The sequence below is a fragment of the Podarcis pityusensis genome (assembly GCF_964106645.2).
Source record: "Podarcis pityusensis genome assembly, chromosome: Z".
Lineage (NCBI taxonomy): Eukaryota > Metazoa > Chordata > Lepidosauria > Squamata > Lacertidae > Podarcis > Podarcis pityusensis.
In genome coordinates this window covers 46,968,106-46,993,955 of record NC_138044.1, presented here as the reverse complement: position 1 = coordinate 46,993,955, position 25,850 = coordinate 46,968,106, and the positions used below count along the sequence as shown (strand labels likewise).

At 51.9% G+C, this 25,850-nt stretch overlaps 2 protein-coding genes across 6 annotated transcripts in view; both read right to left on the bottom strand.

Moving 5' to 3' along the window:
- ARHGEF6 (Rac/Cdc42 guanine nucleotide exchange factor 6) overlaps nt 1–25,850 on the bottom strand; it is a 373,875-nt gene that overhangs the window by 20,405 nt on the left and 327,620 nt on the right. The gene's annotated exons all lie outside the window — the stretch shown is intronic.
- Nucleotides 1–25,850, bottom strand: part of ZMYM3 (zinc finger MYM-type containing 3) — a 30,570-nt gene that overhangs the window by 1,175 nt on the left and 3,545 nt on the right. For 4 of the 5 annotated variants that reach the window (XM_080990050.1, XM_080990047.1, XM_080990048.1 and 1 more), the window contains exons 2-24: nt 22,801–23,685; nt 21,432–21,475; nt 20,918–20,990; nt 19,881–20,172; nt 19,489–19,666; nt 18,067–18,279; nt 17,510–17,660; nt 16,561–16,676; nt 14,956–15,042; nt 14,492–14,642; nt 13,822–13,994; nt 13,534–13,699; nt 11,929–11,993; nt 11,441–11,615; nt 11,006–11,121; nt 10,730–10,904; nt 10,217–10,363; nt 9,369–9,472; nt 5,519–5,687; nt 4,918–5,069; nt 4,247–4,361; nt 1,299–1,553; nt 1,091–1,208 (exon numbers count right to left, since the gene is read on the bottom strand). In XM_080990050.1, the coding sequence (XP_080846176.1) occupies nt 1,091–1,208; nt 1,299–1,553; nt 4,247–4,361; nt 4,918–5,069; nt 5,519–5,687; nt 9,369–9,472; nt 10,217–10,363; nt 10,730–10,904; nt 11,006–11,121; nt 11,441–11,615; nt 11,929–11,993; nt 13,534–13,699; nt 13,822–13,994; nt 14,492–14,642; nt 14,956–15,042; nt 16,561–16,676; nt 17,510–17,660; nt 18,067–18,279; nt 19,489–19,666; nt 19,881–20,172; nt 20,918–20,990; nt 21,432–21,475; nt 22,801–23,674 (4,109 nt within the window). In that variant the 5' untranslated portion in view covers nt 23,675–23,685. The remainder of the gene's footprint in view (nt 1–1,090; nt 1,209–1,298; nt 1,554–4,246; nt 4,362–4,917; nt 5,070–5,518; nt 5,688–9,368; nt 9,473–10,216; nt 10,364–10,729; nt 10,905–11,005; nt 11,122–11,440; nt 11,616–11,928; nt 11,994–13,533; nt 13,700–13,821; nt 13,995–14,491; nt 14,643–14,955; nt 15,043–16,560; nt 16,677–17,509; nt 17,661–18,066; nt 18,280–19,488; nt 19,667–19,880; nt 20,173–20,917; nt 20,991–21,431; nt 21,476–22,800; nt 23,686–25,850) is intronic. The other variant, XM_080990051.1, reaches the window with a different exon arrangement.

Genomic DNA, 25,850 nt, shown 5'->3' with positions numbered 1-25,850 from the left:
TCCCTGGTCCCCCACTGCCCGCTCTTCAGGTTCAGCACATAAGCCCTGAACCAAGAGACAGGGGACCCCAAGTTGCACTGAGGAGCAAGGACTGCAGAGCAGCGGCTTTCTGCTCTGGCCAAAACCTTTCAACACCACCTGCTCCTGCTCCTCACAATGGCTGCCTCAATGCCTGCTGCATCCTGCTGCCACCACCGCCCTTGATACCCGTTTAAAAAAATGAATGGGTAAAACACCACTGCGTATGACTACCACCACAGCTGGCAGCAACGGCACTAGCCTCCCCTTGCCATCGGCATCTACCTAACAGCAAAACGGGGGGGGGGGGGGGGTTGTCGCCAAGCTTTCTGGGTCCTTTGAGTACTGAGGCAATGCAGAGAAACTGTCATGAGCACCACCATGCCCGAGCTGCAATCGTGCGCACTGCGACCCTGTGCACACAGAAACGAGGCATTGTAGAGTTGGAAGGGACCCTGAGGACCATCTAGCTCAATGCCCTAGAATGCAGAATTCTCAACACACAGTCCCCCATCCCATTTGAAACCATACCAGACCCTGCTTAGCTTTGCAAATGTGCTAGCACCTTTACTGTTGCACCACTAGGAGTTCATTCCCACCAACGCATTTAGGCTTCAAAAGGGGGCTTTTTCTTTTTCTTAAGCCTAATAGGTATCTTTGGGGCGGGGAGGGAGAGGATGGTGCAATCTTTCTGGAGGGTGCAAGTTTTGGAGGAGTGAGCAACAGTCAACCTCCCCAAGCTTAATATCCGCAGGGGAAAACTGGGGTCAGGGACTACCCTCCAAGCACCAGGGAAAGCCTCTGCGGGGGTCCATGGCCTACTGCCATCATACTGGGGACCCATGAGCCCAGCCAACTAACGTTCAGGAACCAACTGAATATCAAATGGGCCTTGTTGCTGGAATGGGCCAAGGGCCCTCTGTTCTCGCAGTGGCCAATCAGACGCCCTAACGAAAAGCCCGCAAGCAAGACCTGAGCACAAGAGCCACCTCACTCCTCCTGCGGTTTCCCAGCAGCTGGCATTCAGAAGCCCTCCACCCTCTGGCAGTCAGCTGCTGCAAAAGGCTCTCACCATTTGGAGAGATAGAACTCGTAGAACTTGACCGGGCAGCGCAGAGGGTTCATGCGGTTCTCTCGCTGCTCCAAGACAGGCGCTTCCTCCTCTCGCTTCCGCTTGCCCAGGCCACCGTCTGCAGGGAGAGTGTGGAGGTACAGTCAGGACAGGGGCATCCCCAAAACGGATGGGCAGCAAATGGATGTGGGCGGAACGCATTTCCTACCTCTCCCCTTCCGGTGCCGCACGGGAGCATAGTAGCGGATGCTCACCACCTTGGTGGTGCCCCGTGCTGTGGTGCACTTGCGCGACTGGCGCACGACGTTGGTGAAGGAGAGCTGCATGTGCTCCTCAGCCGTCTGGAGCCCAAAGAACTTGGTGTTGAAGAACATGAGTGTGTTGAGGAGCACGAAGGGGGAGTAGACGCCCAGCTGCTTGCACTCCCAGAGGTGCTCCTCTTCCACGCGGGAGAAGACGGCGTCTGCAAAAGGACAAGCCACCACTGTCACAAGCATAGTGAGCCACAAGGCAACAGAGAGAGCCAAGAACTGTGCTTTGATGCACTGGCTAGGGCTCATGGGAGCTGCAGTTCAAGTCGATTGGGCTTTATGAAGCCCCTGATGTCTTATGCCCCACCTGGATCACTTAAGCCTTCTGATGGGAAACTCTGGGTGGTCCAACATGCTCCTGAGGTTCCCTTGGCCCTGCCCTGTGGAACTCCTTGCGTACAGAGGTTTGGCAAGAGTCATCCAAGCTCAACTTGTAGGCATCATAGAATTGCAGAACTGGAAGGGACCCTGAGGGTCATCCAGTCCAGCCCCCTGCAATGCAGGAATCTCAGCTAAAGCATCCATGACAGGTGGCCAGTCAACCTCTGCTTAAAAACCCTCAAGGAAGGAGAGTCCACAGCCTCCTGAGAGAGACCGTTCTATTTCAAACAGCTCTTGCTATCAAAAAGTTCTTCCTGATGTTTAGTCAGAAATTCCTTCCTTGTACCTTGAAGCCATTGTTTCTGCAAACTGTTTTACTCAGATGGGCCTTTCAAACCTGACATTCTTTACCACGAGCTTTTATTGATATATCTGACATTCTTAATATTTTTATTATTACACTGCTGCACTTTTAAGCTGCATACTGCCTTTTGATGTTCAGTGTGAAGGTGTGGCATATATATATATATATATATTAAAAGATATAGAAAGCATCAGGTTGAGGTGCGCTGCACTAAGAGGCTAGGAAGGCTGCATCTGGTGCAATAAAAGGAAACCTAAGTAGCCTGTTGCCATGGGACCCCTTCCTTTTCTCAGGTCTGACGCATTTAGAACTGGCCTTAGTATAATAAACTCAGTTGCTCGTTTTCTGCTGTGCGCACAATCAAGCACACGGCTGGCAAAAAACCAGTACGGGAAACCCATCAATTGTTACTTTGGAGAGGGGAAGTGTTTGTTATATACATATATTCATTTCAGCATATTATCTAGCTCTTTTTCTGCACTACATGCATGAACCTATCATTTAGTGCAGCCCTCCCCAACCCAGACCCCCTAGATGTTTCAGACTCCAACTCCAATCAGCCCCGGCCAACACAGGCTGGGGGGAATCTAAAACAACTGGACATGGCACCAGTTTGGAGGAAATTGGTTTACAGCTTCCAGACCATCTTTTTTTAACTTGAACAGAACCATAGCACTGAAGGGCTCCCAAGGCACCATGTGGTCCAACCCTCTGCAATGCAGGAATCACAGCTAAATAATCCATGACAGACGACCACACCACCTCCGTTCCAATGAAGGAGATGCCATCATCACCTTCTGAGGCTGTCCATTCCACTGTCAAACAGCTCTTAGTGCCCAAAGTTTCTTCTTGATGTTTAGCCGGAATCCCCTTTCTTGTGACGTGAACCCATTGGTTCAGGTCCTACTCTCCAGGGCAGGAGAAAACAAGCTTGCTCCATCTGCCGTGTGGCAGCCCTTCAGTTATTTGAAGATGGCTATCTTACCTCCCCTCGGTCTTCTCTTCTCCAGGCTAAACACCGCCAACTTTCTCAACCATTCCTCATCTTTCTGTAAGTTTGCTGCATTCTTTCTTTGCTCACCTTCCTTGGCCCCAAAAAAGAATGGGGAACCTTTGGTTCTCTGACTACAACTCCCATCTGCCAATGGTCAGTGATGATGGGAGTTGTAGTTCAGCAGCATCTGGAGGGCTAAAGGTTTTCAACACCGGGTCTAATAATTTTTGAACTCTTTCCTTCCCTAAGCTGTTGACCCCCAGGTGTTTGGGAACTCTCGCCAGCAAGTCCAAAATATCTGGAGAGCAACAAATTGGCAAGGGCTGGCTCGGCAGCTATACCCAAAAGATTGGGCCTGGGTTCAAATCCTGGCTTGGCAATCGCCTTCTTGCGCCAAAATTAAGAATGAAGAAAAGAGGATGAAAAACAGCCCTGCTTCCTGGGATGGCTATAAAAACAGACTGATGAACAGTTCACTGAAAAGACCAAGAGCTGTCAATATACTATGCACAAAGCACCACAGACCCTCTTGGGTGCTAAGATGGGCAGAGAAGGTCCTCTCAGTGGTTCCTCCACCCTCAGAGGCTTAAGGGGTGGCGGCCTATGGAACTCCCTCCCCACAAAGGTGCATCTGGTGCCTTCATCATACAGCTTTTGGAGAATGCTTAAGGGACACCTCTTTACCCTGGGCTTCTGACACGTGGTTTTAGGACCTACCTAACGTTTATGGTTACAAGTTGCTTTCGATATTGTGTTTTAATGTTGTAACCCACCCCAGGACCTTGGGGTGAAGGGTGGGTAATAAATATTAAACCTGCTTCCACAAACTGTGATTGTTGTGGGGGGAGGACACCAAGAAATAAATGCCCAAAGCCTGACCTGGAAGCCTCTGAACTTGGCCCTTTTGCTTGACAGTGACTATGAGCATTAAGTCCAGATGAGAGCCTCAAAAGATCCATTAGGTGCCTGGGAGGGTGTCCCAAGAAAAGCCCCTAAGTGAAGCAGGAAGGCAAGAGCCCATTCCCTGCTCTAGTGCTACCCGCTGAAAATTGGACAGCCTGATATATAGCCCTTTCCCAGAATCTGGAAACTTCTCCCAGGATGCCGAGGGAAGAGGAAAACACCTCTCTTATTTCCCTCCCTCTGGCCCCCCCAAAGGCACGTACTGTTGGGCAGGATGGTGGGCTGCCAGCCGCTGAGCAACCTGTTGAGCTCCTGCACAAAGGTCAGGTAATAGAGGTCCGTGAAGATGTTCACCATGCGGTTGTTCTCCAGCAGGTACTGAAAGGAGGAGATGGGAAGCACAAAGTCAAGTATGAAACTGCAAAACCTGCTCTCTCCCATGCACACTCTCATTACCTCCCCCCACCTCCATACAGAACACTTGCTAGGCTGGCAAGAACGTGTGAACCTAATAAGAGCCTGCTGGATCAGGCCAATGCCATCCTGTTCTCACAGTGGCCAACCAGATGCCTGTGGGAAGCCAGGAAGCAGGGTTAGAGCACAGGAGCCCTCTTGCCTGTGGTTTCCAGCAGCTGGTATTCAGAAGAATTCCTGCCTCCAGCTGTGAAGGTAGAGCCGAGCCACGGTGGTTAGTAGCCACCAATAGCTCTCTCCTCCATGAATTTCTCCCATTCGAGCACTCTCCCCTCCTGTGGTTTCCAGCAACAGGTATTCAAAAGCATCACGGCCTCCTACACAATAGCCTTATGTGTCAGTCCCCGAGAAAGCTCTCTTGCCAGCCAACAGGTGTTTCGGCAGCAGGATGTTGGTCCAATTGTTTGTGGGCATAAGGAAAGAAGGTAAGATTTGGGAGAGGGTGGGGGGGTCTCCTTACCTGCTGTATGCCAAGGCAGAGGTAATAGATGCTGTCAGGCTCATAGCGCTCGCCATTGGGACGAGTGATCTCCTTCACAAACTGGGCCAGACCGTAATTCAGTTCTGCCGCTGTGCAGGCCAGAATGTCCTCTTTGATCCGCATGGGTTTGGCTGCAGGACAGCAACAGAGCAGAGTGATCACCATCATCATCATCATCACTGTCATCAATTAAGGTCCCCAGGTTGGGCTACAGCACTAAAACGGAACTAATAAAAGCAACCTAAAACAAACTTACAACCACAAAACTAAAGGGAAGCCCTAAAAATACGCACCTCTGGCGTCAAAAGCCAGGGCAAAGGGTACGGCTTCGGTGTTTGCTATAAGCAGTGCAACAAAGGTGTCAGGAGTGCACCTTTGTGGGGAGTTCCACAACTTAGAGGCCACAACCTCCCAACTCAAGTCTCTGAGGGTAGAGGAACGACCAAGAAACCCCCCCCCGAGTGCCTGGGGCGGCACACCTTCCATCTCCTCCTCCTCCCCCTCCTCTTCCCTCCCTCCTTGACTCCAGCATCCCCATCTCCTAGAACTGCAACTGCCCCTCCACCTGGCGCAGACTTACGGCCAAAGCGCAGCTCGTCACCCTTGCTGGTCTCGCCGCCAGCATACTTGGCCTGCACCCAGCTCTTCCAGGCGTTCACACCATAGGAGTAGTTGAGGGCTGTACAGCTGGGCTGGCTGCTCATGGAGTCCCGCGAACAGCTCTCTGAGAGAACCAGGCGCTTCGGGCCCTGGGGGAGGTGGGGAGGAAGGGAGGAGGAGAGGAAGGCCTGTCTTGTAAGACAATTGTCAGCAAGGGAGAAGGGCATCCACATTAAATTGGGGGGGGGGGGGGTGAGAGACGAAGCCAGAATCTGCTTTGCATGACATTTGCTTGAGGAAGGAGGGTAGTCCACACAGTTCACCATTTCCATCTCACACCCTTGCATTCCTTTACCTTGGGTGCAGTGGTTTTCAACCTGTGTGCCATGGCCCCCCTGGGGTGCCCTGAATGATGGTCAGGGGTGCCGCAGGCAACACTGGCCTCTGCCCCTCTTTCCTTCCCTCCCTCGGGTGCCTTTTCACATCTCATAGCTCTTTGTTGCAGCAGCTCTGGCTATGAGCTACCAGGCGAATGCTGCCTCTGGGGCTGGCTAGGGGGTGCTTCACAGGCCCCTGTGGGGCAGTGTGAAGAGGTATGATGGAAAAGTTTTGTTTGCTGGGCAGTTTGAGTCACCAAGTGTTGTTTTTTTCCTGTCAGCAAACGGTCGTCCGATTGGCCAAAGTTCCAGGGGAGGGATATGATTGGTTTGGAGAGGTTAGACAGGTTTCAGGTTGGAAAAGAGGGTGAAGGCGTTCTGAGGGAAGGAGGAGATACGCACTGAGGAGACTATCCATAGGGAGAGAGCAGCTGGGATAGGGAGACCAGGCTGAGGGTCTGGGGAAGGTATCCAGACAGGAGTATGCTGGGAGGGCTGAATCTGAGCCAGGAGAGACAGATCCTGTGGGAATTCAGGCTCCCTGAGGGGTCAGTCTAGCCAGGAGGGGAGAGTTCAGTACCTAGAAGACTCCCAACCCAGTGATGAGAGACGGGATCCCCTGGGTTTGTAATACCATTTATAATATCTCAGGTGCGGAATTGTTAAGAGAGGGGGTAACTGAGGAAAAATGCCACTCTCTCATGAACCAAAGGATTAAGCTGTGAAGGAAGTGGTATAGTGTTGAAAGTATGATTTCAACTGATTTGAACATTTTACCATCTCTTCTGGAAACCTGAATATTTATCTACCTGAAGTGTGCCAACTGATGTTTAGTAACTGAAATTTAAGAAGAGTTGTACCTATAATACTGTGTTTAAGACTAGACATCTTATAGTTAAAGTACCGTATTTTTCGCTCGTATTTTTCGCTCTATAACACGCACCTGACCATAACACGCACGTCGTTTTTAGAGGAGGAAAACAAGAAAAAAATATTCTAAACGAAACAGTGGATGTATGATTTTTGTGGTTCATGCTGTGGCCACAGACGTGATCTGACGGTGAGTTTGGGGTAGCCCAATGCAAAAATCCTGAGGATCCATGTGGATCCATGCTTTGTAACCACGTTTTTGCGCCATTGCAGCCCCATGAAACAGTGGGTGCGTGTGTTTTTTTTGGCGCAGACTGTAGCCATGGATATGCTATGTGATCTGATGGTGAACTTGGGGTGACCCAGTGCAAAAATCCTGAGGATCCATGTGGATCCGTGCTTTGTAACCACGTTTTAAGTGGGGAGGGAAGGAAAAGCATTCAAGGGACAAGGAGCTCGCGTGGGGTGTGCGGAAAAGGAGCTTTTCGGCGAGCTGAGAGGGGGGAGGGAAAGAGCACAGTTGCTTTAAAGGAGCCAACCGGACAGCAGCCACTTACAGCAGTGTCAACAGCTCCTTTCCTCTCCCACTTTGCTCCTTCTCTGCCTCTTTGCTGCTTTACGCAGCTAATGGCGAATCCCCTGCAACCCAAGTCCTGCTCAGCGGATCAGCTGAGACGCTGGGAGAATCGTAATTTCCCCCTCTCCCTCATCCCGTGCCCTCCTGTCCCCAGCAGCCTTTTAAAAAACTTTTTTACTGGTTTTCCCTGCGCTCGTGGCTCAGAGCCCTCCTGTGCCCTGCCGTCCCTCTGCAGCCTCATTGCTCCGTTTAGAGAGCGTTGCTAGCTGAGGCTGCAGCAGCTGTTGCTGGCTACGCGGCGCTTTTTCCGGCTCGCTATGGCTCCCGTCTGTCCCTCCTCCCGTGTAAGCGGCTGCTGCCCGCTTTACTGCCATGGCTCTCCTTCCCTCCCTCCTCCCCGGCTCCTCCCCCTCCTCCTGGCTGTAAAGCAAGCAAAGCTAGAGTGGGACAGAAGCCCTGCAAGCGGCTCCTGCTTTGCTTGACTGACGGCAGCCATGAGTGCATTCGCTCCGTAACACGCACAGGCATTTTTCCTTACTTTCTAGGAGCAAAAAAGTGCGTGTTTTGGAGCGAAAATTACGGTAACTAAGTTGAATTCTACCCGAAAGAACTTGTTTCCTGACCGACTTTGTGTCATAAACTTAATAAAACTTTTCGTGTTTGATGTACTCCTGCCTGAGACTCTAAATCATGGGTAGGCAAACTAAGGCCCAGGGTCCCAATCGCCTTCTAAATCTGGCCAGCGGACAGTCCGGGAATCAGCGTGTTTTTACATGAGTAAAATGTGTCCTTTTATTAAAAATGCGTCTCGGGGTTATTTGTGGGGCATAGGAATTCATTCATTTTTTTTTCTTTTTCCAAAATATAGTCCGCCCCCCCCCCCCCAAGGTCTGAGGGACAGTGGACCGGCCCCCTGATGAAAAAGTTTGCTGACCTCTGCTCTAAATCATTAAGTTTTCCCTCCCACAAGTCCCCCACTAGATAATCTGGGGTAATTTATTTATTTATTTATTTATTTATTGGGGTAAATTGTAGAAGTGTGTGTAATTGGTGTACCGTGAGGTGGTCGCACTATATTTAATTGAGGGCCGGCCCAACGGAGCCAGGGTGAGAAAGTGTCGTTGAGCCATCGCAGAGGCACCTCTCTTTGGGGCGGGGAAGCTCAGAGACCAGGAGCTGGCAGCCCAGAGGACTCCCAGAGGGGAGAAGAGAGGAGGCTGAGGGCACATCCCACCAGGGAGGGCGTTTAAAAAGGGGTGAGGAGCTGCCAGCTCTGCAGGCAAGGGATAGCATAACTGAGCTCCTGAGCCCCACAGGGGTGCCACAGAAAGAATGTAGTTGGTCAAGGGAGCCGTGGACCCAAAAGGGTTGGAAATATCTGCATTAGTTTAAGCATTAGTTTAAGCAGTGGGCCCCCCACACCAGTTCCCTCCCTCCCCCTGATGCTCATCCCATTCCTTTCCAATTAAAAAACCTTTGGGGAGAATGCATTTGTGAACAGTTGACTCGCACGTGGTGCCCTCCAGCTGTTGTTGGAATGCAGCTCCCATGGCCCCCTTGACTGTAGCCCAAGCTGTTTGGGATGCTGGGAGTTGTAGTCATAGTCATCTGGAAGGCACCACGCTGGGTATCCTAACTTTAACAGAGCACAGGAAGTTGCCTTATCCCGAATCAGACCGTTGGCCCAACAAGCTCAGCATTGTCTGAATGGCAGCAGCCCTCCAGGGTATCAAGTCAGGGCCTTTTCCAAAGTCCTACCTGGAGATGCCACCGGGGGACTGAAACCGGGACTCTCTGCATGCAGAGTGCATGACCCTCCACTGAGCTGCAACCCTTCCTCCAAATGGTGATGCTATGCCTAATGGTTCCATTCTGCTGAAGGAAGGGCTGGCTGCTCTGAGCCCAGAATGGGAGACTTATCACAGGGCTACTCAACCCCGAATCCAATCAATGAGCCAACATTAGATGAAATGAGGCGAGCGGGTGGCCTTGAGGAGCAGACTCACCTTGCGCATGCTCCGAGGCAAGTCTTGGTCAGCAGAGACGTCATCTGGGCCCACAAGGCCACAGTCAAAGAGGAAATCCACACTGGGGTTAATGTCCAATGGGTCTAGGTAGGGAATGAAGCAGTATGGGAAGTGGATCAATTATGGAGCTCCCCTGCCCCCAAGCAGATACACACAATAACCTTCCAGGACCAAGCCTGCAGAGAACAAACCCCCACTCCTTGCAGAGGGAGAGCGAGCCAATGAGACAGCTTCTTTCCAATGGGCTTCCTAGGGCTCCTTCAGGAGAGGTGTGGGGAACCTGCAGCCTCCCACTTGTTGATGGTTTTTAAGAAGAAGTTGTATGGCCATCTGTCATGGATGCTTGGGGTCCCTTCCAACTCTACAATTCTGGAGAGTCTATAATGCTCATCATCCCCAGCAAGCGTGGCCAATGACCACAGTGCCCTTTGAAAACAGGGAGAAGGGGCAGGGTGGAGCTTCCCCAAAAGGGATATTGGGAAATGAGGGTGGAACCACCACTCAGAAAGCCCTGCACCTGTTACCCAGCCACTCTTCCCAGCTGAGGAGGCAGAGATGAAACTGAGGGCCCTTGCAACATATTACATAACTGAAAATGCCAGACAGCCAGTATTGGTCATGCTCAGTTCAGCGATACCTGAAGTGCCAAAGGTTCCCCATGCCTGCCCTAGGGGCGCCCAGGAAGGATCTGAGACAAGCATGACACAAGCAATCCTTCTTACCACCAAACTGGCACCTGCCAGAGCACAGAGGAGACCAGTGCTGCATCCCCCACCACCACCTGCTCCAGCAAATGCCCAACACCTCGAGTTTGCCTTGGCACTTACTTTTGGGAAAGTCAGCCTCCAAGTCCTGACCTGGCTCATCCAGGACATTTGCCATCTTGACCGCCATGGCGAGCACGTCGTCTCTTGCCGGCCCAAAGAGGTCGCAGTCCTCCAGGAGGCCTTCTGCACTCTGGTTACTCACTAGGTCTGCGAATACAGAAAGCAGGTCAGGCATGTGAACAAAGAAGTCGCTTCAAATCTCTGCCTTGAACTCATTGAAGTTGGCCTAGGCAAACCACTGCTTCTCTTGCTCCCAGCCCTGGGTATGTTAACATTGTAGTACCAGCTGCTGCAATGAGCAGAGACAGAGGAGGAGCCCAAGCCGTTGGGTGCATCCGGCTCAGGACTGCCTTTTCTGACTGGCAGCAGCTCTCCAGGGTTTTAGGAAAGGGCTATTCCCAACCCTCCCTGGGACCTTCTACATGCAAGGTAGATGATCTGTCACTGAGCTAGGGACCCTTCTAGTAGCAGCAGGTGCTGCTGCTCCCAGAGAAATGCAATCATGAAACCTACCACAAAGGTCCGAAGAGGCTTTGTCCAGCTCCTCTGCTTCTGCGATCATCTCAGCCATGGCCAGGATATCGGCTTCCAGAGGATTGGAAGGGATCTTCACCTTCAGCTCCTCTATGGTCTCCACAATCTTCTCCGTGCTCTCCAGCGTGGTGGGCAGGAACATTGGCACAGGCACCTGCGAGGAGCAGGGAAGGAGGATTAAGGCGAACATGGTGGTGGGGATGCAGGAAAGCTTGAATGGGCCGGTGTGGGGGAGACGCAGGGAACCACACTTACCGGGACAGGCATGGAGAAAGGCACAGGTACTTTCTGGCAGTACATGTTCATAGGCACAGGCACGAAAATGGGCACAGGAATGGGCAGCACAACCACCTGGGGCTTCCAGTCGGCTTCTGTCAGGAAGGATAAGCACACACCATCAGGAGAGCCTCTCCTTGCCTGGCTTCCACAGCCCTCCAGGACAGGGATGCCACTTGCTCCCAAAGGTGTTGGATCAGGTCCTCCAGTCCCCAGATGCACAGCAAATACGCTGCTCATGGGGTGCAAACCGAATTGGCTGTCAATCTGCAGCACGGCCAAGTTTAAGGTTGCAGGGCTAACATCTACGGGGCCTGCACGCAGTCCAGGACCAAGCCACTTGAGAGAATGCCTGACCACTCATCTCCCCAGCAGGTTGCTGTGTTGGCCCAGGCCTCCCTTGTGCCCCCTCACCTGTCTGACAGCCCTTGGACTTCATTTCTATCTTGCATGAGACCCCTCGGTTCTGCATGAGAGGCTTGCACATGGCAGCTTTGTTCTTCCGTGGGGTGATTGGCTGAGACGACGGCTGGGACGCAGCAGCAGAGGCGGCGGCTGCCGCAGGGGCAGAGCTGTTCTTCGCAGGTACCTGGGCAGATCCATACGTGTGTCAGAAGCCACTCCAGAGGGAGATGGTGCCCCACCCACCCCTCTCTCCTGCAAGGCATTCTGCTGTACACCTCGCGTCTTGGCAGGGCCACTCGTGGGCCCCCACTCCTTGCAAGCTGCCAGGCTATGTTAGCAATGCAGGGCATGGGGGAAGGGACAGAGACCAACCTGCTGCCTGGGGGTCAAATGCTGCCCTCCTCCCCCATCTTAGCCTCCAAGCCCCACACTGCCAACCACCTCCCTCCATGGAGCAGCCCAGCAAACAGTGGGAAATCCCTGCTCAGGCCACTCACCGTGCTGGTCTCTGCTTTCTGCGAGGTGGTGGTAGAGGAGGGTTGCTTTGGCTCGGGGGTCTGACCTGGAAAGAAAAAAGGGCTTGGGGAGTGAGCTGCTTTCCCCCCTGTCGCCACCTGCCCAGATCTGGCAGGCAGGCAGTCCTGCGGGCCACCTTTCGCTTGGTGCCGAAGGGATAAAGGGGAGCTTTCCTCATTATCTCCCATTCCTCCAGGTTCAGTCTGGCAAGTCTTCGCCACTGGAGAGTTAAGGCCTGGCCCGTCTGCCGGCGGAGAAGCCACAGAAAGACCTAGGCAAGGAGGAGTTTATCAGGGCTCAAGTAGTACGTTTGAGGCAAGGCTCCCAGGTCTTAGCAGATATGTGGAATATCACAGAAGTGTTGGCGTGGGGTAGGGAGGAACTAGACAAGCCCCCTCCCCCTCCCCTGCAAGAGCCGTCCACTGAAGCTCAGGCAAATCCATTAACAAGCCAAGCAGGGGAGTGATGTGACTTATTTCAGAGGAAGGGTGCAAGTCAGGGCAGTGCAGTCAGGACATAAAACCGGGAGGAAAACAGTGCTGTCTGTGCGCTGCCGAGTTGCTGCCTTTGCCTGCCTCTAAGGGAGACCCACCTTTACTCGCTGGACTCTCTGCAAGTCAGCACCCACATGAGAGTTCTGCTATTCTGCGCAAGTGCAAAAGCCCCCTACACAGAAGTTGATATTCACTGTGGATGCAGCATCCAAGAACCCCACCTTTCCTTAAAAACAGAAACAAAACACGTTCCTAGCCCTCATGGCTAATGAGTTCAGATAAACATGCGTAATCTATTGGACACAACAGTCACAGCATCCCGCTCTCAACAGCTGTAAAATAAAAATGAAAATAAACGAAAGGTTGGTTCTTCTCAACAGGGCATCTGCCGCCCCGATGTCAGCTGAGGATCACTGCCTAGGAAATCCGTAAGAGGATGGTGGGTGGACCAGGAGGAAGGAGGGGAGAGCAGAAACCCAAAGGACAGAAAGTGATGCTGAGAGCGTGACAAAGAGCGAGAGCGAGAGAAAGAAAGAAAGAAAGAAAGAAAGAAAGAAAGAAAGAAAGAAAGAAAGAAAGAAAACTGGAATGGGAGAGGAGTCGTCCTTGGGCTTCTTGCCTGTTCCCAGCATCAGACCTGGGTACCCAGCAGCAGACCTTTTGGCAACACCACGGCCTCCAGCACCTGCCTTGGACACTTCTCCTGCCACGGGAGGATCTTCCCTTCCTGCTCATATTTCTGGGTCTCCCATCCCAGAACTGACCTGGCCCAACACTGGCTTAGCTTTTGGACTCTGGGGAGCGGCCTGGGCAAGCCACATGCCAGGCCAGGCCCCACCCCTACACATGGAACTGTCCGCTGGAGAAGGGGAGCCACCCACGGAAACAGCCTGGGAGCTACAGGCAGCGCCGGCTTCTCGTGGCTGGCCCTGTGTGTCATAGAACCAGAGAGGTTAGCGATGGAGGGGGAAGGGGTGCTCCCCGCCAGGTCCCGTCCCACCCCCCACCCCCCGGGGCCAGTGCAGAATCGTTCCCTAGCGCTCAAGCCAGACCCCTGAAGCTCTCAGCTAGCCGAAGCACCCAGCGACTCACTGTTCAGCAGGCTCTCAGGCCCTTTCTGGGTGTCCAGGTTGGGCTGGTTCTGTTGGTTATAAAACCTCAGAAGACACTGCTGGTTGCAGAAGTGTTTGATTTGCCCCCGCCAATGGATGGTTTCCAGCAGCTTGCCCTGACGCTTGCAGGCGTGGCACCGAGCCGCCTGAAAAACAAACAACACGACAAGGCTGCGGAGGGGGCCACCTGGGCTCCAGGGCTCCGCTCCGGCCCCTTGCGGGCCAAGCGGCAGGTGGGCACTGAGGCCAGCGGAGCCCCTGCACTGACCTTGTAGTACCAGAGCAGGTATTTGCTTTTGCAGTCGTCGCTGCAGAAGTCCCAGGTGCTGCCCTCCAGCTGCTCGGTGACGGCTCGCTGGCACGTCTGGGAGCAGTAAGTGCAGGTGATGCAGCACAGGCCCAGGTTCTTGGTGAAATCCTGTTTATAAAGAAGCACACACCCTGCGGAGAAACGAGACGGGTGAAACCTTCCCAGAGCAGGGAGAGAAAGAGTGAGCAACGTGTGGGCACACCAATGCCAGCAGGAAGCCTAGAGCGAAGGCTTGGAGGAACAAGCGAAGCACAGGAAGGCAGAGACAGAGAGAGAGAGAAAGAGAGAGAGAGAGAGATATTCCTGAGAGCAAAACGTGTCCTGCACTGGCCCCCGGGGGTCGGGAATTGACAACAGGGGTGGGTGGTGGGGACTCACCAATCGCTCACCTCTCTGGTTCTAAGAAGAGTTTGCTCCGAGTGACCAAACGATCGCCCACCGCATGCAAGGACCCAGGAGGCGTGGCAGGGCCAGCTGGTCGCCAGCACAGCAGGAAGGGCCCCTCCAAGAAGGGGCGCCTTCCCCCCGCCCTGCCTTCAGCCCCTGGACGACTCTCTGCCACACACAAGGCCCCCTTCTTCCTCCTCTCCAGCACAGGGCCCTGCTCCCCCCGTAGCTGCCCAGGTACCTTCGCTGCAAAAGTTCTTCTCCACCCCAGAAAAGCGGATCTTCTCGTGCAGCAGCTTCTCCTGCTTGCAGTGCTCGCACTGGGACACCACCCCATGCAGGCGCTTGAAGTCCTCACAGCAGTCTCGGCAGCAGAACTGGTAGACCTTGTCCTGCCAGAGAGAAGGAGGAGGAGGAGGAGGAGGAGGAGGCCACGCTCGGCCATCGGGCAACACAGCAGCGAGACAGGATCTTGTGGAGCTGGACTGGACCCTCACTGCTTTCGAAGGGCAGGCTCCAAATTCCCGCCCACCCACCCCCTGCACGCACACATGCATACAAAGCAAAAATCAGCAGCAACTCCCAGGCCAACTCCAGACTGTCTTTCTGTAGGAGTGGCTGTAAGGTCCCATGTCCTGCTCATCTCCACATCTCCCTCCCTGGCAATCCCTCTGCCTCTGCTGTTTGTTTTGCAGGCCCCCTCACCTGCCAATCCAGGATCTCAGGCTTCCCAGTGAAGAGGCTGTGGCAGGAATGGCAAGTCAAGTGGATTCCACCTTCTGGGCTGGTGCGCTGCATTTTGAGGGAAGGGGAAAGATTCAGAAGGGGTGGGTAGGGGGACACAGGATCAACCTCTGCCCACTCTGGCTGGCCTGCAGCTGCCCGTGCCCAGGCTCACAACTACTCAGCAGAGGCACCGACCCAGCCACCACCTGCACACTCCCAAGCCACACACTCACACTCACAACCGCATCCCTGCCTGCCACTCCCCCACCGCCACCAGCACAGCCCACAGCATTCACCACGCTCCTGACCCTCTCCACGCTCCCAGCCCCCCAGCTCACATCCACCCTCTCACCACACACCCCCAGCAGCATCACCCGCCCATGACCCCAACCCACTGAGTGTAAAACACAAGTCCCCGCTGCTTCCCCCAACAGAAGGCTGACTGAACCCCATTCCACAAAGAGGGGGACAGTAACCAGCAGGCACCCCATACAGCTTCTTCCCAGGGGACGTCCAGCTACTGCAGCTGCTCCTGGGAGGAAACAGGGATTGGCCATTGGACAGTGGCAGTACAAGACCAACACTCTGCGAGTAGAATAAATTATGCAAATCACACAAATGTTATAAATTTGACTATTTATTGGATAGCAGACACAAACTCTCTTCTGCGTCAGCAGAAGTAGAAACAGTTTTATTCGAGACAATGACCCCCACGATAGATTTAACATCATATATAGAGATATATCAATAAGCTAAGTAGATGTGTGCAAGCTTTACACGCCCTCCTCCCTCCCCTGCCCCAACCAGCTCCACCAACGTGCCCTGCCCCATCCTCTGGCCATTGGCTGGGCTTCTGTGATGTCAGAGCGTTGTGCTGGTGGACATTCTAAGTTCTGAAGGGAGAGGTGCAGCCATACAGTGCTGATATACAGGGCAGCTGCTGAGAGGGGAGGTTGATCTGGGAGGAGGAGGGTGGTTTGGAATCTCTCACACAAGCCTTAAGACAGGAGGAGCTGTGTGCAGACTGGGCAGCTAAGGAGAGTTGGAGCTTGGAAGACAAGGCAGTTGCGGCCTGGAGGTCCAGGAAGGAAGATGGCAAATCTTCATACACATATATGGGACCCAAGAACAAGGGATGCAGAATGGGCTCCTTTTTACTAAGCAGTGCCAAAAGGTCGAGAAGATAAATTTTACATCACAAGCCATGGATGTCTTTACTTTTGCAATTTAGGGCGGGGTTAAAAAAAGTGCACGGAATCCTGGCAGGGAGCAGACAACTGTGAAGTGCAACGTGACGCCTCCTCTCCTCTCCTCCTGGCCAACAGAAGCCCACTCCCCCACCCCCATGTCTTCTTTAGCCTTAGAGCCCTTGGCAGACATGCCTTTTGCCTTCCAACACTCTTCTTGGCAAACAACGAGCTAGATGCTTCCCCCCCCCCTTTTTGTAAATAAATATGAAAGCAGAGAGAAAGAGAAAGAGACTTTCAGGAGTCTGATGGATGCACCAGATCTCAGCCATGCAGAAAACCCACGTTCCTGGGTTTGGTCCCGTCACTGTGACGGCGGCAGAGCCTCCTTATGTACCTGGAATTTGGTCCAGCAGCTGGGGCTGCAGAACTGGTACACCACCTGCTCGTTCTTGTTGTAGTAGCAGGGCTCAGACAGGCTCTTCCGACAGAAGCTGCAAGGCCGAGGGGGTCCTGGGGAAAAGAGGAGAGGCAGAAGTTGGTGAGAGAAGATGCCTTGTTGGTTTTAGAGCATGCTGCTGATAACGCCAACTTTGCAGGTTCGATCCCCATAAGGGACAGCTGCATATTCCTGCATTGCAGGGGGTTGTACTAAAAAGATCCTCAGGGTCCCTTCCAACTCTACAGTTCTATGATGTAACATTAAGCAGAGAAAATGAGAAGAAATGCTCTCCTCCGCCTGGTCCAAACTACTCTTACCCCAGGCAGGGAAATCAATACTTAGCATGGAGAGACCTGACCTCTCTCTCTCTCCACTCCCATGTAGCACAGTCCACCCCAATGGGAGTTGGGGGTCTCATCTTGGTATGGAATTTTGCAGCAAGTCAGGTGGAGCAAACTCATGTGTCTTAAAGCACAGATCCAGCTGCCTCCCGTTCCCCACGTGCTAAGGTTAGAAAACGCCACACTTGTGGCCAACCACCACCCTTCTGAGACTGGCCAAGTGCTAGTAAACCTAATGGTGCTATCAGAGAGCTGGGACAGACGTCAAGGAGCCCAACAATAGGTGAAGCCACAGCCAACGGCAGGCAGAGCCAACTAATTCTAGATTTGTCCTCATCTTCTTGCCTTGCTAAGTTATAAAATGGCAACACTGAGATGGAGAAGGAGGAAGAGGAGGAAGCTGATTGGTGGTGCCACCTCCTAGGCTGCTTGTTAAGAAGCCAGGCCAGGTGAGGGCAAGCTGAGGTTGGTGGGGAAGTGCCCCATTTGCCCTAATGGACTAGCAACCCTTGGTTAAGCAGAATCCAAGTAGCTCTTTCTTTTCCCCACCCTTCTGCTTTTACCTGTCAGGCCAGCCTGCTTGACTTTGTAGGAGGTGGAACAGCAGACGGAGCAGAAAAGGCCCATCTTCCCATTCCGGTCTTTGTGGGACAGCATGTCGAAGTTCTTGCAGAGTGTCTTGCACCACATGCATGGATAAACCCGGGTGTTCTTCTGCAGAAACACAGTGCAGGGACAGCTGTCACGCAGGCTCTTTCACTGCAGGACACCCTTTATGTCCCACTCCCCCCTGGATTTTAATGGACATTGCACTCGTGTGTGTGTCATTCTCTCTGACACACACCTCTCTCCCTCACAAGCATCTCCTTCCCCATCAAACATCTCTTTCTCTCTCTCTCTCTCTCTCTCACACACACACACACACACACACACACACACACACGAGACTCAGTCACCCAAGCCAAGCTATCCTTACCACCTTTCCCACAATACCTTTTTTACACAATCTCACGTTGGGGAGGGGAGACAGGGCAAGGTCCATCACATGGCCTGGCTCAAAGAGAGGTTCACTTGAGGGTCTGGACCCAAGCTCTGGGACATCCCCTCCACCCATTCGCACCTTTTTGTAGCTGTTGAGGCAGGTGGTATTGCAGAAGCGCTTCTGCTGCCCCTCGTGGAAGAGGTACTCCAGTGGCAGGCCCTTGTTGTACAGGTAGAGGCCACAGTTGTCACAGCAGTTGGTTTTCAGACCCTTGGTGGCACGGAACTTGGTGAAGCAGGCGTCGCTGCAGATGCGGTGCACCACATTCCCATTGCTGACCTCGTGCTGGATCTGCAGGCAAAGCAGAACTGTGGGTCACCAGGCCTGGCATTAGCTTCCATCCCCAGAGAGCAGCGGTGCTCTACAGCCCCTAAGTAATGGCTGGAGGTGGCTGGGCCCAGGTGCAAGGAAACAGCTGAACGTTTTGTGGGCAGGGGAGGCTGTACCTAGCAGCCAACCTTATAATATCCTGCATTGACATTCCACTTTGCACCGGGAATTGCGGCATCTTGGAAGACGCTCTGCTGAATTTTAGTTCTCTGTTCTCAGTGAGCTTGTCAGTCGGGACAAATCTCTATTCTAGATCCACACCCTATACTAGTATATGATTGTTTGGCTACTTGAGAAACCTCTATTTAACAGATCTTCCTTCCCAAAAATCACATTTTTTTCTGGTGCAGAACATCCCCATATAATCTACTCCATTCTCCCTTTTCCCCGACATTGTGCTTCAGGAACAAAGTGAAGCAGGTTGTAGATGCTCGTGCAATCCATCACTCAATGGATCTGTTAAAGTCTCCAAGGGCCCATCTGCCCCACGGCTACCTTTCTGGAATCTGCCCAGTATACTTGTCTTTTCCTACACATCCACCAACATCACCTTACTTGATATACAAGTTACAGATATGAACAGGTCCTTATAGAGGTCCACACCACCTACTGGGACTCAGGACTCTCAAGGCAGCAGCCTTTCCCAGTCCTGCTACCTGAAATGTAATACTACCAACAGGATTGGATCTGGGATTTTCTGCATGCGAAACAAGTAGTCCTCTGTGGCCTGTCCCTGAAGAACATCTGAAGAGCCAGGATGCTGGACCAGGCCAACATCCTGTTCTCACAGTGGCCCAACCAGAAGCCTCTCCTGGGAAGCCTGCAAGCAGAACATGAGGGCAACAGCAGCACTCTCCCCACCTGTGACTTCCAGCTACTGGCCTTCAGAGATAATGCCTCTGACAGCAGAGGCAGAGCATAACCATTGTGACTAGTAGCACATGAATTTGTCTAGCACTCTTTTTCAAGTCCAAGCTGCTGGCCATCACTGCCACTTGTGAAAGTTAATTCCATAGCTTAACCATGTGCTCAGCAAAGATCTGCACCCTTTTGTCTGTCCCTTGCACTCCTCAACTGGCCTCTTGCTTGCCTGGCAGCTTTCAACTACTCACATGGATTCCCATCTCCCCTCCACCCTGCAATACTTTCTCAGACAGCCGACGCGCTCACCTCTCCAGCCTTGTAGCACACACTGCAACGGACAGTGTCTGAGGCTTCTGCCGACTGTGGTGTCGGTCTTTGCTGCTGGGCTTCGTACAGCGAGAGGCACACAGAAGAGCAGAACTCGTGGAAAGAGCTGCCTGAGCCAATCTGAGCCACCACGGAGTCCTTGGCATTCCAGATCTCCCTAAGGGGCCAGAAGACACTGGTCAGACTAGGGCCTGGAGGCCACGCCCTGGGCTATCCCAGTAAGTGTGGGCAAGAGGTGACATGGGGACCCAAGAGCAACGAAAGCGGAAGGGAAGTAGCAAGAGGGCAAAGTGTACTTGCAGAGTTGCGGCCTGCCAAAGCAGAAGGGGCAGATTGGGAAAAGGGCACTTGGTTGGTTTTGGGGCACCCACTTTTTGCAGAAGGTGCAGCACTTCTTGCTGAGAGGCCTCTTGGAGAAGGTGGTGAGGCAGGAGCTGGAGCAGAAGAGCTGGGGCAGCCCCTTGCGCTGGTAGGCCGTCTGGCCCTTCTGCAGTGGGGTCCGGCAGTTGGCGCAAGACATCTTGGTGACGGTGGAACGGGCAGCTCGCTGGGCTGCCTGGTTGCGCAGGGACAGGCGCGTGGTGCGCCGGGTGCGGTGGGGAACGAAGTCCTCGTCGTTGGGGTCATCCACCATGGCATCCGAATCCTCATCCGAGACGGGGACTGTGGAGCACAAGAGAGAACAAGAGGTTGTTGGCTGTCGCTGGCCACTGCTGCACAGGGAGGGGTCTAGAAACTGGGGGGAAAGAGCGGGAGAAGGGCAGATCCTGCCTGTACAGTTTCCACATACACAAAACAGACAACAAGGATTGTCAACTCCCACACTGGAGCAGGATCCTCTTTAACTGTGCAACTAGATCTGTTACTAAGCCTTGTCTCCAAATCCTACAGAAGGCAGATTCCACCCTTTCTTTACACATATCTGACTACATTTGCTATGTTTCGCTCTCCCATTTCACTGAAGAACTCAAAGCATTGCACATACTTCTTCCTCAACCCATTCTTTAACCCACACAACAACCCTGCAAGGTGGGCCACCCTAAGAGGTAGTAAACGGCCCACTGAGCTGCAGGGCTGAGCAGGATTTGAACCCAGGAGTCTCCCCTCCAAACCTTTCTCTACCCACCACGCCAAAATGGCCTACTCTTCTGGGAGAAGGGCCACACCTCTGTGGCAGAGTGCTCACTTTGAATGCAGAAAGCTCCACTACGCCTAGTTTTAAAATATTCCAGGCAAGCAAGTGCTGATAAAGACCCTCTTCTGCCTGAACTCTGGAGAGATGCTGCCCATTACAGTAGATAACAACAGGTTAGATGAAGAAAGGGTCTAAACTGGAATAACACAGCTTCTTATAATACGTAAAGCATATGTAAAGCCTGGTCCTCTTACAGTCAAGGAGGTAACTTACTGCTCTCAGAGGAGTTCACTGTTTCAGGCCGAGACACTTCTGCCCTCCTGGCACGCTCGCTTCTCTTCTGCTCCTGGAACAAATCAAGAAACCATCTAAACAGACAATGGCAAGCAGCCCAGGGAAACCCCCATCTCTGTTTACTGAACACCTAAGAATGTCAGGTATGGTTGAGAGTAACCCCTGCCCACAGGTCCACAGTCTAAACTAACTTCCTGCAACCTGCTGCCATACAGATGTTGTTGACCAGGCCCAGAACATCACATTCCGAAACAACTGGAGGGCACCAGGTTGGGGGGCACTGGTTTAGTGATGCACACCCACTCACAAAGGAGGAGGAAGGAAACATACAGTGCAAGAAACTTTAAGCCTGAAATGAACAGAACATGTCAATAATTTCCCCCACGCTGAAAAAAACAAAAAACTAGGGGATTGGGGAAAGTGTTAGGAGGGTCTTAGTGGAAAGACAAACACTCAACCGGGTGGCGGCTGCTTCAGCTGCCTCCTCCCTTACCTTCACAACTGGCTTCTCGCTCCCTTTTGCGCCAGGGTCTTCCCCTGCAAGAGAAACACAAGAGAGACCTCAAAGCTGTCTGTGAGGCTGCCAGTCTAGGTGGCTTTAGAAGAGGACTGGACAAATTCAGGGAGAACAGTGGTGCAGCAGGAAAACTGCTCGCACATCTGCAAAGCTAAGCAGGGTCCACTATGGTTTCAAATTGGATGGGGGAGCTGCATGTTGAGACTAGAAGTTGGACTAGACGACCCTTGAGATCCCTTCCAACTCTACCATTCTATGATTCTATTATCAATTAGTACTAGCTGTTAAGGCTACTGTCAGAGGCATTATGCTTCTGAATGCCAGTTTCTGGGACTCACAGGTGGGTAGAGCTCTTGTGCTCATGGCTAGCTTGCAGGCTTCCCATTAGAGCATCTGGTCGGCCACCCTGGGATCTATATGCTGGACTAGATGGGACATTGGCCTGATCTTCTTATGGTCTTACACTCTAACGAGGGTCAGGAATGGAACAAACTAATGCCGAAACATCACTGGGTTAAGATGCTGCTTGAAAGCTATCAATGAACCATCTATGGGTGTGTGTGGCTGGTGAGAGGAAGAGAGAGTACAAACACCTTTACAACTGGCGCAACATTCAGACAGCTGACCAAGCTCTCTAGCTCTGTCTGGGGAAGAAGCTGGGGAAGAAAGGAAAGGAGCCAGTGTGATGTAGAGGTCTGAGTGTTGGACTAGGACCTGAGAGACCAGGGTGCAAATCCCCCACTCAGCAATGAAGCACGCTGGGTGACCTTGGAGTCAGCCACAGTCTCTCAGCCTAAACTACTATGGCAAGTTGTTGTGAGGATGAAATGAAGGAGGAGCACAATGGAGAAAAGGTTGGATATAAATGTGAATTGTAATAGTATAATCTTGCAAGGAACAGGAGAATGGCCAGACATCTAATTTGTTGAAAATGATAAATAAAATATTAACATAACATAAAATAACATAACCTCTAATTTGTTGCTTGCTGAGCAAAGTCAGAGCAGGGGCTATTTACAAAAGATGCAAAAGAATAAATAAAGATTACTTAATGAACATAATTTCATTAATTTAAATAAGCAAAGATTTATATAAAGCAACAACAAAATAATCAACATTATATATAGTTGATTTTATTTACTCTTTTGTATCTCCTGATTAGTCAGGGATCATATTCTCTAGGTTTGGCTAGTTATAAACAGAAACGAGTTGCAACAGCTTTTTACCCAAGAGAAGAACAGTGGGAGCACCTCCTGGCACCCCTCCCCACACTTGGCCTCAGAGCAGAAGCAAAAGTGGGGCTGGGGCAATGCTCTAGGGAGAGCCCTCCTTCCTGCTTACCCACCTGGAGGTTGGAGCGATTGTTCGGCCTCTTGTGCTTTGGGCTCAGCAGGGTCCTTCTGACTGACACTGCTGTCTTTCTCAGCCTCAGTCAGACCCTCTTTCATGGGCTCAGGAGCTGGAGCTGGAGTACTGTTGAGAACAGGCTCCTTCCCCTCCTCTGTAGATGTCGCCACTTCCTCCTTCTGCACTGGAGCACTTTTCTTTGGGGCTTTCAATCGGGCTTTCTTAACCGGCCGTGGAATTTTCGGTGAGTTCTCGGAATATTCTGTTGGTTCTTGTGAGGAGGAAGTGCTGCTCATCTCCACCACGTCAGGCGACTTCACCACATGGCTGTCGGGAAGGGAGGCTGCACTCTCCTCTCCATCATCCTTTGTGCTTTTGAAGTCTACTTTCGATGCTGATGCTGATGCTTCTTTCCATGCTTCTGGCACAAGGGCTTCGGTTCCTGGCACAGGGGGATCCCTAGGTCCATCCTCCGGATCTGCAGAACCTCGTGTCTTGTACACGTTGTCCAGGTCCTCAGACCTATCCAGGTCCACCAGGTTGTCATTGTTGCTCAAGCTACCGAGAAGACTGGGCTTCTCTGTAACATCTAGAGCACCAGACTTGCTGAGGGTCAGACTGTTGGATTTGCTCAGATCAGACAATCCGGCTGTTTTCACCAAGCCCGGGTCCAGGTCTGCATCTGAAGTTGCTTGCTTAGGTGCTTCCCACTCCATCTCTTGGGGCTGCTGAGCTGAAGCCTGTGGGATGGAGGCTGTTTGGGACGCTAGCAGGTCCTCTCCATACTCCATGTCTGCAGGAAGGTCTCCAATCAATGGCTTATCAGGCAGCGACATTGGCCCCAAGGAGCCAGGAAATTCATTCGACTCCATTCAGAAAAAGGCTTAAAACAAGGAGGCAGAAAGGGGAGAGAACGGAATGTTAGCATGTTTAAGCACATATGGGAATATAAGGGATGTAGTTCTTCCGAGCAGCTAACCGTGCGAGGCCTTGGAGATCAGCTGCCAGCAACAAGGAGCCAAACTGAATCAGACCGCAAAACTGGCTCAGAAGGGTGCCTCCCCTCGTGAACCAGAACTAACACAAACCAAAAATTTCTAACTTCAAATTCAACTGATTCATTCATGGCAAATACTGGGAATCCATTGGAAGTGGTCCAGAAGACAGAAGATCTTTTAAGCATTGTGAGAAGTAGACACATAATCCTTAAACCCCCCCACACACACCAACTTAGGCCTTTTCACACTCAGGGGAGCAATTCTGAACTAATCAGGGTTCAGAAAATTTATGTTCGCACAAAAGTTATTGGCTGGAGGAGATCTTAAAAAATAAGAAGGAATCAGGTGATGTGTTGGTATACTGTAATTTGAAATTGTGTCCCTGCCCTTACCCCACACCAACCCTGAAGTCTCAGTGAAGTGTCATGTTTTTCCACCAGCGCCTGTCACTTGCTACGTTTATTAAAAAGATCAACAGACAATACACATTCCAAGTACACAAGGTGCTCTCAGGATGATAGACACCATTAGGATCCAGTTAGTCTAGAATAGCCCCTTAGTGTTACCACCAGACAATTCTACACAGCTAAGCCAGGCAGAGAGGGGCCCTTGCAAAAGCTGTTCCTCCCAGGCCGAATTCTTCTTAAGCTTTACAGCAACCCACGCCTGAGAAAGCCTTTTTTCACAGAAATCTGGATTTGATTTTTGGTGATCAGGAACACTGGACTTCTAATGATTGGGTCAAAAAAGAAGCAGCAGCTATCCAATTAAGCATTTTGATTGCTTGTTTCTAAATCCTGTTGCTACCTCTGAGGCACAGGAGAGACAAGGCTACAAATCCGAATATGTAAATCTGAAAAAGGCAAGGTAGCCACAGCCTCATGGAAGACTTCAGAGCTGGAGGTGAACCAATCAGCACCTGTGTTAGTGGGACTCAGGAAAAAATAAAAAAGCCCAAATGCTTCTTTGGACAATTAACGAAGGCTCTTTAGCAAGCAAACATCTGCAAGAAATTGGAAGCTCCTACCTCTCCCATCGCCTTTCAGTTAACCCTGGTTTCCTTTGAACAGCACTGTGGGTACATCAGCTATGAGCTAGAACAGAGGCAGGCAATATGGGACCCTCCAGGTGTTGTTGGATTCCAACTCCCTTCAGCCCCAGCCAGCATGACCAATGGTCAGGGATGATGGGGCAGCTGTCCAAAAACATGTTGGCTAAGCCCGGACTAGCAGGTATGCAAGTTCTATCCTAAGGGGACACCTGCCGGCTTCATAAAGGACACTGAAAGCAACATGTTGGCAGTGACTATACTGAAGACCAACCTGCAATGGGCAGTTCCCCTATCTGTAAAACGGGTGCATTTTCCTTACAGAGGTCGCCTGGGTTATCAATATATTACATGTCCTGAATCTGCAGCAGACCTTATGAGCTTTCTCCAAGTGAAGATCTCTGTTTTGAGCAATTACAACACCAGCTATTCCTTAGTCTGGGAACAGGTGGACTATCTGAACCTGGGGAAGGCTCCGAAGTCCTAGACAGACAAACAACTTCCTGTGGATCTGCCTTCTGCTCAGTCAGTATACAACTCAAGTGGCCCCACTTAGCAATTCTCTGGGCTTGCTCACGGAGGCCCACCCTGGAAACCCAGCCACAAGAAAAAAGCAAAGCCACTTCTGAGAAAACAAGCCAACAGCGTGTGCCAGGTGATGTTGAGGACACACAGGTTTGCAGGGCATCTATTTCCAGGAACAGTCTGTGAAACTCAAGCTATGTGTTGATCTAGGAAAAAAGCAAATGTCCCTTTTAGGAGGAAAGTAAAGAGGCTGGGAATCGTGGGAGATTGTAGCAAGAGAATCCCCCCCCTTTCTCTCAGTTAGGGGCCTCTCACACAAGGAGCACTAAGTGCATTGCAAGAATGGCTGATACACAGACACAAAAGGGACCCAAAGGTCACCTAGTCAGATTTTCTGAAACTCTGCATTCAGTGGTCTCAAGTCTTTTTAAACCTCCTAGGAACAAGATTCCATCCTTTGAGAAAATGTATGTCTCT